The sequence below is a fragment of the Myotis yumanensis genome, unplaced genomic scaffold, assembly GCF_028538775.1.
Source record: "Myotis yumanensis isolate MYYU_CA2020_CCGP unplaced genomic scaffold, mMyoYum1.0.hap1 SCAF_15, whole genome shotgun sequence".
Taxonomy (NCBI): domain Eukaryota; kingdom Metazoa; phylum Chordata; class Mammalia; order Chiroptera; family Vespertilionidae; genus Myotis; species Myotis yumanensis.
In genome coordinates, this window is record NW_027223766.1 from 16141930 (window position 1) to 16161125 (window position 19196).

Here is a 19196-nt window from a genome sequence, read left to right on the forward strand (position 1 = left end):
TCTAGTGGGATGTATAGAAAAGGCAAAAATAAATGCCTCTGTTCAGTAGGCCATTTTTAAATTTATTGACACACTTGAATGCACACATGGAAAGTGGGGATTCTGTCTGTCTTGCTTAGTCCTGCATCTCCTGCTGCCCACAGTACTGGAATGTGCTGGATGTGAGTGACTCGCTGACACACCAACTAACTAGCTTGGTTAGTTGGATTTTTAAATACAGTGGGGCCTTGATTTACGAGTGTCCCGACTAACGAGTTTTTCGAGATACAGCTGTTTCTCGGCCAATTTTTTTCTTTGAGTTGCGAGCTAAAATTTGGGTTACGAGCCAGCTTCAGATACCCCACCGCTAGTTGGCGCAGCGAATGTCACAGTGAACGCCACATCAGCCCAGCATCACGTGTCTCACTTCTTCACTTTTGATTTGACATACGAGCAATTTAAGTTACGAGCTCCGTCACGGAACGAATTAAACTCGTAAGTCAAGGCCCCACTGTAACCCTAAAGCTGTGCAATTTGAAAATGACAGTGTTGCGGCTACATCTATAATGAGATATTTCTGAAAGCAGGAGATGTGGGGTTTCTTTAAAGATACTTTCATTCAATTGAGTATCCTTTTAAATTGTTTTATTAACTTCTTTGTATTTTTGGTTAAGATTTAAAAGGGAAATATGAGTTGCTATAACAGAGTACTTAAGGAGGAACATGATGGGTATAACTAAAGCACAGAGTATGACAGCATTTTTTGTTTATTTGGTTGGTTGGGTTTTTTGGTTTTTTTTTACTCAGCCTTAACTTTTTATTCCATTATCCTGTCTCACTCAAGCACATACTCCACGCCAATACAGTAACTTCAGATCTCTTCTAATTTTTAAAATTTCGTTAGGGTTTGCTTATTCCCTGTTGTCAGTATGGCAAATTCCTAGCACAGTTTCAATGGCTCCATTTGCTCCGTAAAATTATTTTAAATGTTTTGAACATGAGAATGAAATGAACTCTCCTGTGATGATAATGCCCTAGCCAGTCCAACTTTAGAGTTCCTCATGGGGGCAAATACATGTAAGGAAAATAATGGAAAACAAAGAAGCAAAGGAAATTCAGGGAAGTCATTTTTCTTTCTCAAACCAGAGCCATGTTGCATCAAGTGGCCACGTGTGTGTGTGTTAGTTAATTTTAATGACATTTATTGAGCACCTGTTATATGTACCAAGCTGTGCAGAAACTAAAGCTGCCCTGACCTGTCTGAGCACTCATTCTATACTCACTCAATTAGATTGATTTAAAATTCAGTTTTCTGGTGCTATTTTACTATCCAGGAGAGCTTTACCATATCAGTGGGCATTTCCCCCCCCATGCCATTTTGGTAAGGTTTGTAACCTTCTTGCATCCATTTTATAGTTAGCCTGTTTTCAGATTACTCATTGAGAGTACTGTCTACATAGAACGATAACAATGGGCACAGAGAAACCTATGCTGAAGGTGGAATTAGAACTCAAATCTCTAGTGCATTTGTCTTAAAGGCCTAGTGAGTAGTACCCTTGATTATAGGTAGATTTTAATTATTCTACACATTTAAGGAAAAGGACAGCATTTAAACCCAGAACAGTGTTAGGAATGAAATCCCCAGAAAGTATAGAAAATGGTATAGAAAGATGGGAGAAGGAATTCATGGTCATCATATGCTTACTCAGGGAGGTCTTAATGTGAAATATAATTTTAAACACTTTTTTCCTTTTTATTACATTTATTGGGGTGATACTGGTTAACAAAATTCATGCATACAGATATATACAGGCTTCAGGTGCACAATTCCACAACACATCATCTGTACATTGTATTGTGTGTTCACCACCCAAGGCAAGTCTCTGGCCATCACCATTTACCCCTCCATACTCTCCTTCACCTCTCGCTTCCCACTCCCCCACCCCGGCAGTCACCAACTGTAGCCCATGTCCATGAGTTTTTTCTCTTTTGTTTCTTTTTTGCTCAATCCCTTCCCCCCATCTTTTTTTTCTTCAAATATAGGTCATTTAAATATAGGTTATTTATTGGTTGGTAATAGGTGTGACTTTGGGAAATTGTAAATACAGAACTTAGAGACGTGGGTTCTCTTTTCAAATAGTCTTCAATAATTAATCATGATTTATTTATGGTGAGTAGGTCATTCTTTTTCTTTTTCTTTTTTAAATGTATCAAATGCAGTGCCTCTCAAAAGAGATGGATATACTTGTAATGGTGCTATAAATTTAACACATATCTAAAAACATTACCTTTTTCCTTTAGAATGTCTAAGTCAGAGATACACATTCTTTCCAAAAGACCTGGGACCCTGGAGCTGGTTTTCTGAGTATTGTCTTGAATAACTTCTTTCTTTTCTTCCACTTTGTTTCTGTCCTGTTGCTCCTTCACCTCCTCCTTACCCTCTCCACGCACTCTGCTGGGGAGGAAGATCCCTGGCAGACAAGGGCAGGAAGGAGGGGAATGGCTCTCCCAGGAGGCCAGAGCTAATGGGGGCTCCGCAGATCTGTCAGCAGGGCTTGTCAATGATGACTGTGCCATAGAGGTCCCTTCTACAGGCTCTCTGACCTCTTGGTAAACTATTTGTTTTTCCTTGTATTGATTAACACACACACACACACCAGCCTGTAACTCCCTAACCAGGGTGTTGTTTTTAAAAATCATACACATTTAAAATATTTTAATTCAGATAACCCCAGATCCTTGACGTTGTTTTACTCTGCAGTTCAGGTCAATCAGACTATTGATGATGTTAATACAGAATCTCTAAAAGCAGCAGGGGATGTTTCCAGGCTTCCTTTTTTTTTTTTTTGAAAGAACATGAACCACAAATGTAAAAAATCAGTATAATACTCCAAATAGTAAACCATCCAAAATAAGAAATTCTTATTGAGAATCTGAAGACTGAAAGCTTTCATCTCTTATTCGCATTTTGACCATAAAAAAGTCCTCTCAGTGTTTGAACAAACTGAAGCTATTGTTTCCCCTAGTATGAAGCGCAGAGTCTATTTTCCCCTTACTCTACAGCTTTCTAAAGTCAAATACAAGGACCCAAAGCAACTTGATCTCCTGCAAGTATGAATCTTTACAGTAGAGAGAAACCTCCAGGTTGTATACCTATTGACATTGCTTAATAAAAACATCTAGAATCATGGTGCTTCTGGTTGTGTTTCCAATAGCAATGTGATTGCAGTGCACTGTGGATTAAGTTACCGAGCCTTTGAATGCTGACCTTCTGTCTAAAACAGCTTTAGAGGTTACTTTTCTTCCCCTCCCCACCCCGATTGGGAGACTGGAGGGGGGGAAAGTTAATGCTGCTTGAAGGAAGAAAAAAATTCTATAGGTTATTAGGTTTGGGTTTTTTATTTTTCCCCTTCTTGGCATTTCCTTTGTAAGAATAATAGAGCTTCTTGATTTGGAATGCTTAAACTATACCTCCAAAAGCATAAGGAGGGTATTTTGTATGTAATTATTTCCTCCGTGAGCAAATCAAGTGTCTATGATGTAATAACTATGAGGATCAAAGCCCATCACACTGGGTAACTGAAATTAAGGAACACAGAAGGGAAGAAACTGACAGAACTGTGAAATGAGTTGTCCATATATTAGTAATTGCTTGTTGTGAACTCAGATCCTCCGCTCTTCCTTTTTATTATAAAGAAAAGAACTTAGGACTATTTATAATCCCTACTTAGGAAGGTAGTTCACCTTTTTAAATAACTAATGAGAGAAAAATTACATCTCCTGATTGGATAATTTCAAGTTTAAGGATTCATCAGAATTTTTTCCCTGTTGATGATTTTTATTTTTGAATCTGCAAATTAACTTGCAAATGTGTTTGTGAGTAATCAGATATCATATAGTGCTGATGTCTGTTCTATATTAAATATATCATTTCTATATATCATCTCAATATATCACACACCTTTCAGGATTCATTAACTTTATTGAGTGTCACCTTGCTCCAAAATGATGATACAACCTGGGCACACTAATGTCCCAAGGCTCCATCTACCATTTGGTGGCCACTTTGATGGTGCTAGATAAATGAGGCTGATTCCAGAACAAATAATAGGTGGGAGGGGAGAGACATATTTTTTTAATAACAGGATTAAAAGGGATAAACGGTGACATTATTTGTTAAAATAAATGGATATGAAATGCCCAGCACAGTGCCTGGCACACAGTACACACGCAATACATGCTAATCCCCTTCCTCTTCCATGAGATATGCACTATTTTTGATGAATTTAAGAACTGTGAACTCAGCTGTCACGAAACCTGGAAAACACAAAGCAAAATTCCAGATCCTCTTACATGTATTGGGAGGTGCTGACAAGGTTGGTTTTGCCCATGGCTCAGAGGGAGAAAAGGCTGAAGAGGAGACAACCTGGATTTTCTAGGTTGCGTCATGTCAACAGAAATCCATCTTCCAGTGTGAGAAAGGAAAACAGCATATTGCTGAGATGAAGCATATGCTTCCAAGACCAATTATTTACATATTTTTGGCAGAAGGTAGAAAAAGTAACTCTGCTTGCCATTTTAGAAAATGCAGTGGATTTTAAAATAGAAAACCTGATGTCATATTTTTTTAAAGTGTCTCTATCAACCCATTCTCATTTTCTTTTTTTAAAAAATTGATTTTAGAGAGAGGAAGGGGTGAGAGAGAGAGAAACATCGATGTGAGAGAGACACATCGATGCCCCCCCTCCCCCTGCACACCCCCTCCCCCAACCATTCTCTTTTCTTAAAAATTTACTACTGCCCTGGTTATCATTATTAGTTTCAAGAAGTTCTGCTCCAAGTTTCTATTAAGAATAATATTTTTTTTAAAAAAAACATCCTATAGGCAGTCATTACTACATATGATAACAAGTATTCCACCCTATATAAATAAATGGTTATTATCCATATGTAATAACCAATGTGCCTATTAAGGGGACAGGAAATAGGTCATATTTCCACATTGTGTTGGTATAAAGACTATAATATTTATTAAAATAATTTTCTGTGCTACAGTGAATAGCTAGTAATTGCCTTCTTAAATGTACTGTTAAACGCTATTCATGTCGGAGTTTGAATGGAAAACATTTAGCAAAATACTGGTAGACATTCAGTTTGGTGGATTTCATATCATTCTTAAAATAAATAGAGGATGTTTTACTTGGTGGCGTTTCAGCAGAAGGCTTCTGGGAGCAGGGCCCTCACTGTAGGTCTCGTGCCAGTGGGGAAAGAGTAGGTCATGGAAGTGACCGCTCCAAATGCCAGCGAGGATCATCATGTCGGCCATCTGGACACGGTTCCAGGGTTCCAGAAAAAAAGCCTAAAGTGCAGGGCATGGCAGGAGCCGCGAGAAAAGACAGCGATCTGGAAGCAGAGGACTAGAAGTAGAGCATTTTGGAATACTCTATTGCCGTCCCACTTTGAACGTTAGTAAAATGTTGAATGCTTGCAGATATTATTGATTTTCATGACATAGAAGGAAAAAATCACTAGGATTTTGCTTTGGAAGAAAGAGCACTGGTCTTGAAGTGCTCATGATATTTTGTAACTTACTCTCCCATTATTCTTGAGAAATAATTTCCTAAGAATGGTGGGAGCAGAGAGATAAGGGATGGTTTACACTGGACCAGGCAATCGCTTAATTAAAAAATGATTGAAAGGTAAATACAAATAGGAGGGAAACGACCTCTGAGTGCATCTTTTATTGGAATCTTCACAACTGCTTACGAACCCTCTTATTGTTAACTGGAATGGGAGAGGGAAAGGAACATTTGTGTTTTGTCCTTCCTGTTCTCAGTGTTTGTTCTATTTACTTGGATTGATCAACTGCTTATTCGTGTCGTTTTTGCAAAGTTCCAAGTTACCTTTTTTGATTGTTCTAATGAACCCCTTACATCTGCTCTTGCATTTTTAAAAACCAGGGGCATTTGTTTATTTTTGCAATCATGCCTCTATTTAAAATTCCCTGTTAATTGGGAAGCACTAACAGTTTCTATCAAAATTGCAGACTTCTGCATAAACAGGCATTTACCTAGGTCCTAGGCAGCAGCTTGCTCTGTAAGATAAAACCTATTTGGAGACACAGTATAGGAAAGATACTGTCCCTTTGAAGGTATTCAAACATTTCATTACAGCTGATTATTTCAAGTGTTTTCCAGATAAAAATTATACATATATATATATATGTAATATAGATACACAATTTTGTTCTATGAAGGAAAATCATATTAGAAAATATTTTACTCCTAGTCATATGTGTTGAAATTTCTGTAGGAAATATCAAATAGTAATGTTTCCTACCAATATCTGTCTTTACTAATAGTAAAATTTCGGCAAATTTTTCTAATTTCTGGTGTGAAATATATGATTTTATTTAGGGAACACCTTGGTCCTTAAAGTTGGTTGTTAAGTATGTAATTCTAGTTGGTGGAAATCTAGAAATAGGAAGTTAACAGTAAACCACAAGTTGGGTCTTTTTAGTAATGGCTTACATTTTGGCTAGTTATCAGAGAATATGTTGGATGTAAGTTGTATGGTAATTGTTAAATGTTTGATATCCAAAGCAGTAACCAGACAATTTGTGGATGAGCATGTGATCATTTTTAATCCATCTCATTCTGATTTAGGAAAGGAAACCAGTTAAAAGTGCTATATATGCACATGGATATTTCTTTTAGCCAACGACTATGCTCTTTGTTACATAATTATGTCGCATGACCTGTAGCATGTCAATTAGGGGTCACATTATGTTCATGCTTTTCATAATTTTCTTCATAATTATATGCATCATTGCTTTAATAGTATCTTGTGTTATATAAATTAAATTGAATTTCAATATAAAAACTAATGTAATAAATCTGATTATAATGTAGGCAATTATATACAAAAGTCAGGTACTTTACATTATATCCCTGCAGTACTGACTTCATACAGTGAGTATCTTTTGGATTTGCCAATACTACCTATCATGGATCAGAATGATAATATTTTACCCTTTTATATGGATAATAATTTTTAAATTAGGGGAAGCATAGTTATAATAGCTTACTGTAAAGTTTCAAACAGGGTTGAATTTTCCAACCAGGACTTCAAATTTTGTGTTTTATGGAGCTTAGAAATAAATATGATAGCAAAAGCAGTCATTGCTTGATATCATAGATTGAATCAATTTAACATTACATTTTACTCATGGCTCTAGAAACCTCCATTAAGTGCCGTATTTTATTTTCTGTGTATTGAATAACTGATTCTTCTGGTCTGAGAAAGTGCTGTAGTTGTAACGTCATTCTATTTCTGCCGCATATATGCACGGATCCAATAGCAATCAACTGATTTTTGACCTGGCTTCCCAAATATGGTAGATGACTAGCCCATGATTCCTTGCCGCTACCATACAAAATGAAATCCTAGGTGAGTGTGCAGTTTAAGCTCTCTTTTCAGAGGAATTCAGATTGGCATCCTTTCTGGGGGAAGAAGAGGGAAGTCTATATTGAATTTTGATCACTAGAAGCTTTTTGTTTTGTTTGCATCAGAATGGTGCTTTCATTTACAAATTAGCAAAGGAAAGGTAAGACTGGGTCTATCTGCTTTATTAGTTTGTGGTCTGAAAACATATTATAAAATCATTGAAGAAGTTACTGTGATTTTTTAAATGTTTTTTTTTAATATCAAGATGAGAACCTTAAGGAAAAAGGTCCTTCTTATTACTAATAAGAGGACAAATACATAGAACAGTATTATTGGTCCTGACAGAACAGTTTTAAGGGCAATCCAGTGGGTATAAAGATTTTATTTTAGAGTACAAAATTGGTTTTGATGAGTGAGGAGTATCAGAAATAAACACTGGTGTTTGAACTGTGGCATGGGGCTGGCACATAAAATTAGAATAGTCACATAAGTGATGCCTTCTTTAAATATTTGAGATCAATATAATGGTTAAGTCATCAATCTTAACAACTGAAGCCATTTATTTGCCTAAAACATGACGGTAACTAAGTATCTTAAACTGGACCTGTAATTTAGTCATAATCTGAATGGCTCAATCCTCGTAGTATAGATTTTCATGCATAGATTGAGTTTAGTTCTAATTTTTTTTTTTTAAAGAAGTGACTGTAAAGAGTTCTAGGTAAAACAACACATCTTTCCCCCAAAATCATTTAAAAATACTAACACGGCAATATTACCTGGTTCATACCCACAAAAGTAGTTCAGGTAAAACTCATCATCCCAGAAAACTTTGCAGAATCACGCCCAGGCTTCCATTGTTAAACTCGTAATAGCTTACACGTTTGCTTACCCACCCCCACCCCCCCCACCCCCTTGATGTACTTAATATGGAAACGGCCATTCTCCTTTTTTTTTTTATTTCCCCCAGACCTGTCAGTTGTTACATTTAGAAAACAGCATTTGAAAAGCATCACTTCCCCAAGTTTCAGGGCCTGAAAAAAAAAAAAGTTTTGGAAAAGTATAAAAGATAACGCGTAACGACTCCCCAAAGCTCGTAATTGGTAGCTGCTGTAGCCAGAGATGTGTGTTGACAGTGTCTCCGAGAAGTTCTTCTCCCACAGCTGTTTATTCTGATAGCACGGGGAGCGCTCATTTATATAATAATTTTTTTTTTTTTTTTTAAAGCAGCACGGTTGAGTCAGACCAGCCGTGCTCCTTTCAACTGTTGCATTTAAACCAATAAGGTTAGGACAAGAGAATAGCTGTGGCTGGCGTGGCACAAACAACCGCCCAGAGCCCGCAGGCGGCACGGGCAGACCCACAGGGCTGCGCCCCCCGGCCGGGATGAGCGGCTGCGGGTTCTTTGTCTGCGGCGCTCAGATGCGATCGGCGGCGGCCGGGCGCCGGGAGCGCGGGGCTCGGGGCGGTCTCTGAGCTGCGCCGGGAGCCCATGGCTCCGAGTTGGGGGCGAGGGGGGAACTCCGCTGTGCCACTTCCGACTCGCAGCCTTCCTGCGGCCGGCCGCTGCGGCGGGGTGCCCGCTGGGGACCGCGCTTTCGCTCAGTCGCTCGGCAGCCCGAGCCTGCAGCAGCGGCCAGGCGGCTGTCCCCGCGGCCGGGCTCTGCCCCGCGGACGCGCGCGGCTTCCAGGAGCGCCCGGCGGCCCCTAGACCCTCCCGCGCCCCCGTCCCGGAGCGAAAGGATGGCCGGAGCGGAGGGGTGCTGAGCCGGGAGAGGCGGAGGAGCGCAGCGGACGGGTGGATGCCGCCGATGTCAGCGCTGTAAGTACGAGCCGGGCTGCTGGAGAAATTGGAGGGGCGGACAGCAGCTGTCCGGTGGGCAGAGCTCGAGATACCAGGAGCGCTTTGGGTCTTGTTTTGGTTTCTTTTACCATGAAAACAGGAGGGCATGGGGAAGATGGTGACACTTTGTACCTAGGACTTGATGAACCGCAGGGTTCCATCACCCACGCCTAATTCTCAGCCCCCAAATTATCCGAGCGATTAGAACCAGTGACTGATAATTACAAATTAATTGTTCACAATTACTTTTGTTGTGATCTATATCAATAAATAGAATCTCCCGCGGGGAGATTACTTCATATCTCTTTTCTGAATTGCTGCACAAACCTCAACTATGATCGTGTGATATTGAATAAAGCAATATACCTATGTCAGTATCTATCTATCTATCTATCTATCTATCCATCCATTGCAACACACAGATAACTTCTCCTACACACTTCAGATTAACCAGAGGAAATGAGGAAGAAATTAACATTTTGAAAGGACAACAAAAATAGGCACCGCTTTTAAAGGGAGGAAATCCTTTTGCTTCAATAAACAAAATTTCCAAACATTATATTAAACAGGCTCATCTTCAAAAGTGAAATTGTAAACATTTGCCAAATTAATAATATTTTCACTTATTGACATTTTATATGACTTGAATGGACCTTGAAATTTAACCGGACTTAAATTTTTGAATTATCATTTAACATATTTGTCGTTCAGAATCAGTATATGAATTGCCCATTACTCGTGGGTGTATGTATCTTGGGAGGAGTCTTTGAACACATTTAAGCAGAGCATTTGGAAGAATTCGATAAATTCAGAGCTGTCCTTACCTTTAGACAACCGTTTTGTATGTTTCCTTTCTTAAAATGACAAGGGGTCCAAAAAGTCGGTAGTTAAGCACATAGTGTAGTTTTATAGATTTGAGTTTATTATTAATATTATTATTATTATCAAATGTGTCTTTCAGAGTAGGTTTTATTTTAGGCTTGTATGAGTGTTTTCGCCCACCCTTTGGATTTGAGGACGTGCACACATGAATAGTCATGCTTTTTTTTTTTTGCATTATCAAATATTTGACTTTCTCGCTGCATGAGTTCTCCTAAGGCCCAAAGTGTTCAGTGGGTGAACAGTCAGCCATGGCTTTTCAATCCTGAAAATTCTCTGCGGTGACAGACAGAGAAGCCTAATTGAGCCACTGTTCAGTTTGAGGGTGCCAAAGGCAAGTCAGCTGCTCTCTGGGTTTCCTAGACATGACAAATGATTTTCTCAAAAGAAAATTTCCATTGGGATGCAAAAATGTATTTTATAGGAGTTCTTTGAAATGAGGAAAACGCTTAGAGAGGGAATAAAACCACTTCTTCCATTTAATCAGATATCAAAAGTATCCGACATTTACAATACATGCTATTTGGAAAACAGTCCTTGAAAACTATAGGTAGAACCAGTGCCACTTAAATACTTGTTTTTGTGTCCAAGGGGACTCCCTTTTGTCATTTTCTTTAAATGAGATACTTCAAAAAGTAATACAGTATATTACATTAAAAATCAGTGATAGTATGAAAGCAGTCATTTCATGGAGTCTTTGATAAAGAAGGAAATAAGTGTTAACATTTCAAAGACATCCATCCATTTCTTGGCAGAAGTTTATTTCAGTTTTAGGTTTAGGTTTGAACCAGAGCATTGACACCATGGGTAGAAATGTTGATTGAAGAGAGTTTTAGCAAGAATACATTCTGATTAAAAAAACAGATTTGTGCCCAAGGCACATTTTTTTTCACTATAAAATGCATTCTGATTAGAAAATTGCCATTGTCTTTCAAATTTGGGAGTACTCAGGTTGATCTGTGGTTGGGCAAAACTAGCTTGCCTGCCAACTCTATTTATTTAGATAAGTTCAGTACTTTCACTTTGAACATTTCTTTTTGGTTTGAAGAAAGTAAGTTTAAAATTATAGTCGTTTTGTAAAAATTGCTTCTAGCAAGCAGAAAAGCCTGTGGAAAACCCATAATTTTAGACAAGTACCTACATTTTATTTGCTCTGTGCTGCTGAGATTTAGAATCCCTTCCCATTTACAGTTTACTTTTCACAGAACATTATTAACTTTTTGGCTTCATACATGATCTTCTGTCAGATGCTTTTGATTTGTAATTTAGCAAAGTATAATAAACAATGCAAAAGTCATGAATTTTGCTCTGCATCCTGAGCTCTGTGGTAGGGAAAATGTGATAAAATGTGTACCTTCAGTCTTGTTTGATGATCCCTCAAAGCAAGTTTGCCTTCTGGAAATAATTTCTGGGGTTGAAGAGCATGGTATTAACAGATTTAATGTGGCTATTCAATGGATTGGCGAAGTACTATGTGAGGTTTAACAAAATGAGAGAGACAAATTGAACATCAACAAAAGTTACATCTGTGAAGAATTATAAATTTAATTAGAAAAAAGGCAAACTTAAAAGACCTCATTAACTAATCAGAAGTCAGAGTTACTAGTTTGAGATTCTTGAATATAAATCCTAAGAAGTTCTGCTATCTTTTTTCTCTTTGTGTTTTCAGTAGCTGTATGCTACTCTGAGCATTCATTCTATAGGAAGAGTTTGAAAAAGCATTAGAGTGAAATGACTTCATTGTAATACAAGATGACCATTTATAATGTTAAGGGAAATATTGTTGCACTCATAGGAGCATTTGAATTAAAAATACCAGATTAGGAGAAGACAAGAAACATTACGTTTATGGATGGGAAGCAGAAAATGTAAGCTTACAGATGTCTAACAGCATTTTTTCTGAAAACCATGAAATAATTTTTTCTCTTTTGAATGGAAACGCGCCTAATTATTTTTGAAACACATTAGGGTTTTAGACCTTGAAAATACAGAAATGTCCAGAGATCTTGTCATATATAAGAGAAAAATCAACACCAATCAGAAATAGGTGTTCTTTTTAGATAAGTCATTATGAGAGTATGTTTCCTTACTACACTGCAATCTTGTACTACACATAAAAAACTAAAAGCATGTGAAGTGTAGCATTTTGTAAACTGTAACTAATTTTGTTCACATCTGTGTCTAATTGTTGTCTGCATTCGCATTCTTGAGAGTAGATTTATTTTTCCTGGACCGCGATGTGGATTCAGCTGACCAGCCTAAGTGAGGATTAGTTGTTTTAAAGTTATTTTGATTAAAGAGTCATTTTTAAATACAGTAACACACAACACATGGTTTAAATAATCCTTGAGACACAAAAGAATATATCTGAAGTCTACTTAATGAAATGAAGATCGTGAATGTGGACTTTCAAAAATTGTAGTGTATAAAAAGTACAGTAGAGACTGAGTCGAGTCAGCAGAAAGGAAAGATGTTGTGAAAATACATTTTTTTTAGTGAGAAAACGTGTTAGAATAATTCTTATTTTGAACTCCAATTCAATGAACAATTTGACTTTGAAATTTAAATATGACAGGTTAAACCTCAAATATAAATATAATCAAACTTTCGAAGTATATAATGGAACCAAAGTTACATTTCTAAGCTTATACAATCTAGCTAATGTTAAAATAGCAATGTATTTTAACACTTTTAACATTAAACAGAAAGTATGTTTTACATACTCTTTCACATAATTAAGCCAAGAGAGTTCTTAAAACTAAGTTAGTTCTCGCCTATAATTTATTCCAGGTGTATTTAGGTATATTGCTGCAGTTCTTAAGGGGAAACATTCAACCTTGTGTAGAACATTAATTTTAACAAAAATTGCAGAAGCCTGTTATCACAGAATGACATATCCACAAGCATTCACATTAAATTTTCATTTAATGCTCAGGCATCTCTTAAAAATTATTTTTCATCCTGCACGTACTCTAGAAAAGCATACCCAGAAATCGCACGGTAACATTCACCAAGACATGGAGACTTTAACGATGCTTCATGCTGGCCAGAAAGGTAGTATTTCTTAATTTCATAAATCATAATTTAAAAAGAACAGGACTCAGTCGCAGATACTTTAATGCCATGTGAGGTGCTCCAGTTTTCAACTTGGTCCTGTGACCCTAATGAATGTCAGTTCAGGTTGAATGAAAATGCACATCAAAGGTTTGGAATTCGGAATCATTTCGAACGCCCTGCAGAACAGAATGCTCTTTACAGCTGAGGCATCAGCCTGAGCGTGGGAGCCAGCAGCCCACCTTCGCCTGAGCTGCTCACCTGCTGGTCATTGGCGTTGGCGCTGCCTCTGGAGGGTGGGCAGAGATTAGCAAAGGCTGCCCTGCCTGTTAGGTTAGTTGTTGTCCGGTGAAGTCCCGAAATCCAGGTTCTTCTGGAGACAACAGACAGCGACAGGCTGGCTACCTGGGACACGGATTGATGACTGTCTTATCCATTCTCTCTCGGTTTAAAAGATGGAAAATCAGATCAAAGCGAACAGCTCTCCCTACTTGATCAGGCCTCGAGGAGTACGCGTGGCTGCCTTGTAAATCTGCGTGGGTACATGAGCATTGCGCTCCGGGATGGGGCTTGGGGTATGAAAACTTGCCTTTGCCTTTTGTAATGAGTCCAGCGGGGCCTGGAAGTTGCCCAAAAGCCCTTTCAGTGAATGTGAAATGACAAGCAGTCAATATAGCAGAAAACGGGTGATAAGGATAAGAAACTGTCGGGAGTCAGAAGGGTGGGCGGGAGCTCTGCTTCAGCTGGTGAGAGCAGCAGATGAAAGATCCGAGGATGCTGGAGGACCGTGGGGCCTGGGCCACTGCTGTGAAACACACTCATTTTGCTACTAGCGATGTTTTTTTCTCCAAGCACCTTTTCCAAGCTGCCTGGGCAAGGCTGCTTTGCATGTTGATTGGGGGAGGGGTAATCCGTTTGCAGCTGTCATAGGCCAGTGATGAATCACTATCCAGTCATTTGGCCGCCGTCCCCCCTGACCAGGGGAGGAGGAGGGTAGACCTGCAGGAGGAAACAACAGTAGAGACCTCAACTTAAAGACAATATGCCTTTCACGGCCGCAGTATCCTCCTTTTTCTCTTTTGGTTAAAAGGGAGCATTGTGGTTCTCAGCCATGTGCTCTGTGTAATTAAGAGCTGACACCGCAGCAGAGTTAACAACAGCTTCTAATTTTTTACCCCTGATCACAGGTGCAAACACCTCAAACCAGTTCAGATGTTGCTGTTTCCTCAAGTTGCAGGTAAGGATATTGTTGATATTTGACATTTTGGGAGATTACCTCTCTGTGACCCATATCTATTTTTGTCTAGTATTTCTTAATTATTGCTATTAATAGCAACGGCCTCTGTTGGAAATTACTTAGCACTGTGAGCGTGTGTGTGTGTGTGTGTGTAAAACATTTTGAGTATGTAGAAAGGGAATAGGAGCCTGGGTTTGAAAATGATTATGGGCTATGGTTTCTGGAGTTAGGAAAACTGTGAACGTAAAGGGAATTTAGAAAAGAGAAATTAGATTTTTAAGTCATTTCTAGTTTGAATTCAGATGACTGGGGGAAATAAAAACTCACCCTAGAAGAAAAATGGTTCATCTTAAGCCATTTAAAATCAGTTTAAGTGCACCCTCCAAATTAAAATGACTAACTTTTAGTCTTAGCTTCATAGATAGGATATTAGACATGCCCCCCCTCCCCCCCGCCTTAAAAATACACATACGTTTAAAATAAAGTAAATGGGTCTTCGATTCTCAAAAGCTTTAAAAACAAGATGGTATCTAGGGATGTTTTTAGTCACTTTAAATAAATCCTCTCTTCTTTACTGAGATGTTAAATACACATGGATAGTTGTACACTTATGCACATGAGTAGTGGCTTTTGTACCTTTTATAGAGTAAGTAACTGCTGGGTCTAAGGACTTTCAGGGGAGGTGGGACTGTTTTTATAGGGTAAAAATGCACGCTTGGAGCACTGAAGTAGAATTGTTCTTTCCCTGAGTGACAGTTGAGGTATTCCAAGTGCTAATGCTCACAGGACTCCCTGTACGTGGGCCTTATCCCTTTTCAATTGGGCACGCTGTATGTAATCCACAAAGCAAACAGGAGAGCCGACATCATAATGTTTTAATGCTGCATTTGTTTCAAGGGAAACAGAGGGACAATTAAGCAGTTTGCCAGAGTAAACACATTCAGCAGAACTATCTCATTCTCTGTCATTAGACTATAGGCTCCGAGTGTTTTATTTGGTTTGGGGACCCATTAAATTACAATTGGTTGGTAAATTATAAGGGAGTACTTAGTGCTAATTTATTAGATCAAACAGATTCCATAGAAGGGTGGTTTTTTCCTACTTGTTTACACATTTTTTCTTTTAGAAAAATGATGCCTTTTTTAATATAAAAGAAGCATGACCACATTTTTTTAAAAAAAAGATTAAATTAGATGTAATTGTCTCTTTTGATCTGTGCCTTGATGAGCCCTATAAGAGAAAAAAAAAGATTTTAAAAGCTCCCTGTGAATATTTGGCTGGATAGGTAAGGCAAGTGGCTGACACCTTTCATTACCACATGTTATGAAAGGGTGACTGGAGGTAAAATGTAAGATGAACTATTTTGAGTCTAAGAAAAGAGATACAATGGGACTTTTGTGCGAATGTGTTCCAGAGGCGTCAAGTCGTTAGCGCATTAAATAGCGGCGTTATGAATTTGGTACATCTGTCAAACGGAAGGCTTCTTGTCTCTAGGTCTATGGAAATGCAGGATCTAACCAGCCCGCATAGCCGTCTGAGTGGTAGTAGTGAATCCCCCAGTGGCCCCAAACTCGATAACTCTCATATAAATAGTAATTCCATGACTCCCAATGGCACCGAAGGTGAGTGTCTGCCTTCTCACTGTTTACTTTGCACCTTGCTTCTTCATGACTGTATGCTCTGTTGTTAGGTGGTTACGAGTTCAAATCCATGAAATTACTGTTCTGTTTCTCCTTACGTAATTTGACTTATGAATCAGTACTCAACATTAGGAACTGCACGTCACTAGGTTATTATAACACTACATAGACTGGTTTTATTTTGCATAGATACATATATATGCATATTATACATATGGGGTGGGCATAACATTTTGAACCTTTTTGTTGTATCTCCTGCTGACCATTTTCCACAACACAGTATCAGTTTGCAGTGTTTTGCTTTATGAGTAATGAAAATTTAGAATTATTTCCTTTGTTTTGCTTTCCCTTTTGTTACTAAACTATTTGTTGCATACATATAACATTGGACTGAATTGTTTCTAAATATCAGTACACGAATTTGTGTGCCTAGTCTTGGCACTTTGGACATTAAGTTATAAAGAAGTTAAAAAAAGAAATCTATTGTTTACAAATATACAACCTCATTTGGATGATACACAAAATGTATTTGCTTCTTAAAGGTTAAATAGTATATTTAAAACATAGTACTATTACAATTATTTGTGTATGATTAATACATGAATATTTATATACATGTTATGTAAATAAAAATACCTACTTTGATCCACATATGCATAAGTCTAAACATGTAAATAAGACTATATATATATATGTATTGTAATCTGTTCTTCATACTTAGATACTGTGTATATTTTTAAAACTTTAGCATATGGAAGGATATATTACATGTTGTAATCTATTTGTTTCCACCTTAGCCTAATGAAAAATTACTTCTTCACAGATTATATTTTTGCTTATTTATTCCCTCCTAAACCTCTGGACCTTGATGAACTTGGAGCATAAGTTTCACTAGAAGTTCAATAAATTATTCATGTTAGAATTTCATCCATAAACATCATTTTCCAATCACCATTGTGATCTTTTATCACATTTCTTAAAAATAAACAAAACTAAATGCCATGAAATTGTTTGGTTCAGTATTCCCATATGTATTAGTGAAGGCTTTTGAAACTATTAACGTTATGAAATTTATGATAATAGAAAAAATATAAAAAATCAGCTGTTTTTCATGTGAGACATCTTAATTTTTATACTGTGACTGTTGTTTTTAAAGTGTAAATACAGGGGTGGGAAGACATAGATTTACAGTGGCTTGTATGGAAAATAATAAATAATAATAAACTCTGTTTCATGTACTCACAACTGTAAACCTACATTTGCCCACTCTTGTAGTCTGTATTTTCCATTTAAGTAAATACTTTCCTTACCAGTGTTCATGAAAGATGGTCACTGTCAAAAGTAGAAACTTCGCTGACCTAGCAAAAGTTAATCTCTGAATAAGGTGACTTTTCATCTGAAACTCTTTTCTTCCCATTTCGATAGGTGATAACAAAGAATTTTAAGTTATTAAAAGGAAAACAATCCTAGGGTTTAACTAGATTTTATAAAGCAAATAAAAGGCAAGCAGTCCTCTTTTTTCTCTCCTTTGAAATTCAGATGCAGGTGGAAGGATGGCTAGGCCACAGTGTAGACTGGGGTGTGCTTAGTCACAAAGAGGTCCCTGGGCTAGTGGGCCCCACGCCAGTGTCCTTGAGCAGGTAGACACTGACCTTGAGCAGGTAGCCACTGACAAGTGCCAAAGGGGGCCAAACATGTAACAGTTCTCATCACTGGAAAATTCAAATAAGATAATCATTTAAAGTAACTTAAATATATAGAAGAATAAGCATGTCAAATTATTTTGCTTAACAGAATATACCAATACATATTGGTGGGATTAATTATGAAATAATGGTAGTTAATTTTCTTATAGATGAAGAAATGAAGTAAGGGGAAGATGTTTCACTTTGTCATCATTCACAGGCATATCGTCTGGGACAAAATAAGCACCACACCATAATGAAACCGAGTGTGTGGGGGGGATTTCCCCTTTGGGGGGCTCTGTGCGAATGTGTGGTTTGTTTTTAAAGGGCTTGAGGGGTGGTAATATGTTTCTGAGTATTTATACTTAATAGCTGATATCATGTTCAGATTCAGGAATATTTTTTTGCACAACTAAAATAAGTTCAAAATAATAAAATATGTTGAATAATTGTGTAATCTGATGAGCCATTCAATTTGGAAAATATTCAAAAATTACTCCTTATCCTTAAAATAATCTTAATTATTTTAAATGTTGGAAATGAAAGTTTTAGGCCAATTTCAGATAAATACACACTTATTTCACTCTGTTTTCAGGCATTCTTCAGGGGTGGACGTGGCAAGGGTTCTAGTAGTTAAGAGAAGTCAGAAGATGTCAAGGGTTCCAGTCTTTAAAAATTGATGTTAGAAGACGTTAGTATAAATTGTCCGAAAAATAAAATGGGATTTTAGTCAATCTACTGGCATATTCAGTTTTATTTTAGTATGAAGTTTGAAAATGTGGACTCAAACTTTCTTCAGGATCCCTGTTACATGCCTGTTTACTGGTAGATGCAAACAGTATTAGAAAGTTCTGGGTTATTATTCAGTTTGTGAATCAATTCATCATGCTACTTACATGTTCTATAATGCGTTGGCTTCATTCCTCGCAGTCACCACTAGAGGAGTTAAGCTTAAATTAGTGAAGTCATAATGTCTGGCAGGCTTCCCTGGGGTATAATCATTATAGATTTTCCTGTTCCTTCTTTGAAAATCTTACTTATTTTGAAGCCAGCAGCGTTTACCAATGAATCAGAAGGATGAAAAACAAGAAATTCATTAAAATTTCAAAGAGCGTTTAAAATATCAATCACCTCCCCTTAACTCCCTAACACATATTTCTTTCTAGCTTTCTAGGCCGTGATTTATATTTGAGGGACTTCACTGCAGCCTCATTGAAGCTGGTCTCCTTAATTAGGTCAACAAAACTTCCACGCAGTTTACACAGTTGTTGGCTTTGCCCACATTTATATTGATTGTCTTCTCTCACTCAGGGCCATTTTTTCTTCCTGCCACCACTTGTCCCTATAATGAGGCTAAGAAAACATGAAAATCTCCTGTATCAAAAACCATAACTTCATCTGAAGAACAAACAAGAAGGGAATGGAATGGCGAGGCA

At 37.6% G+C, this 19196-nt stretch overlaps 1 protein-coding gene across 6 annotated transcripts in view; it reads left to right on the plus strand.

Annotated features, from left to right (window-relative positions):
• The first annotated feature begins 9170 nt into the window (after positions 1-9170).
• Positions 9171-19196, plus strand: part of EYA1 (EYA transcriptional coactivator and phosphatase 1) — a 151088-nt gene continuing 141062 nt past the window's right edge. For 3 of the 6 annotated variants that reach the window (XM_070392137.1, XM_070392138.1, XM_070392139.1), the window contains exons 1-3: positions 9171-9244; positions 14386-14435; positions 15930-16057. In XM_070392137.1, the coding sequence (XP_070248238.1) occupies positions 15934-16057 (124 nt within the window). In that variant the 5' untranslated portion in view covers positions 9171-9244; positions 14386-14435; positions 15930-15933. The remainder of the gene's footprint in view (positions 9245-14385; positions 14436-15929; positions 16058-19196) is intronic. The other 3 variants (XM_070392131.1, XM_070392132.1, XM_070392134.1) reach the window with 1 other exon arrangement.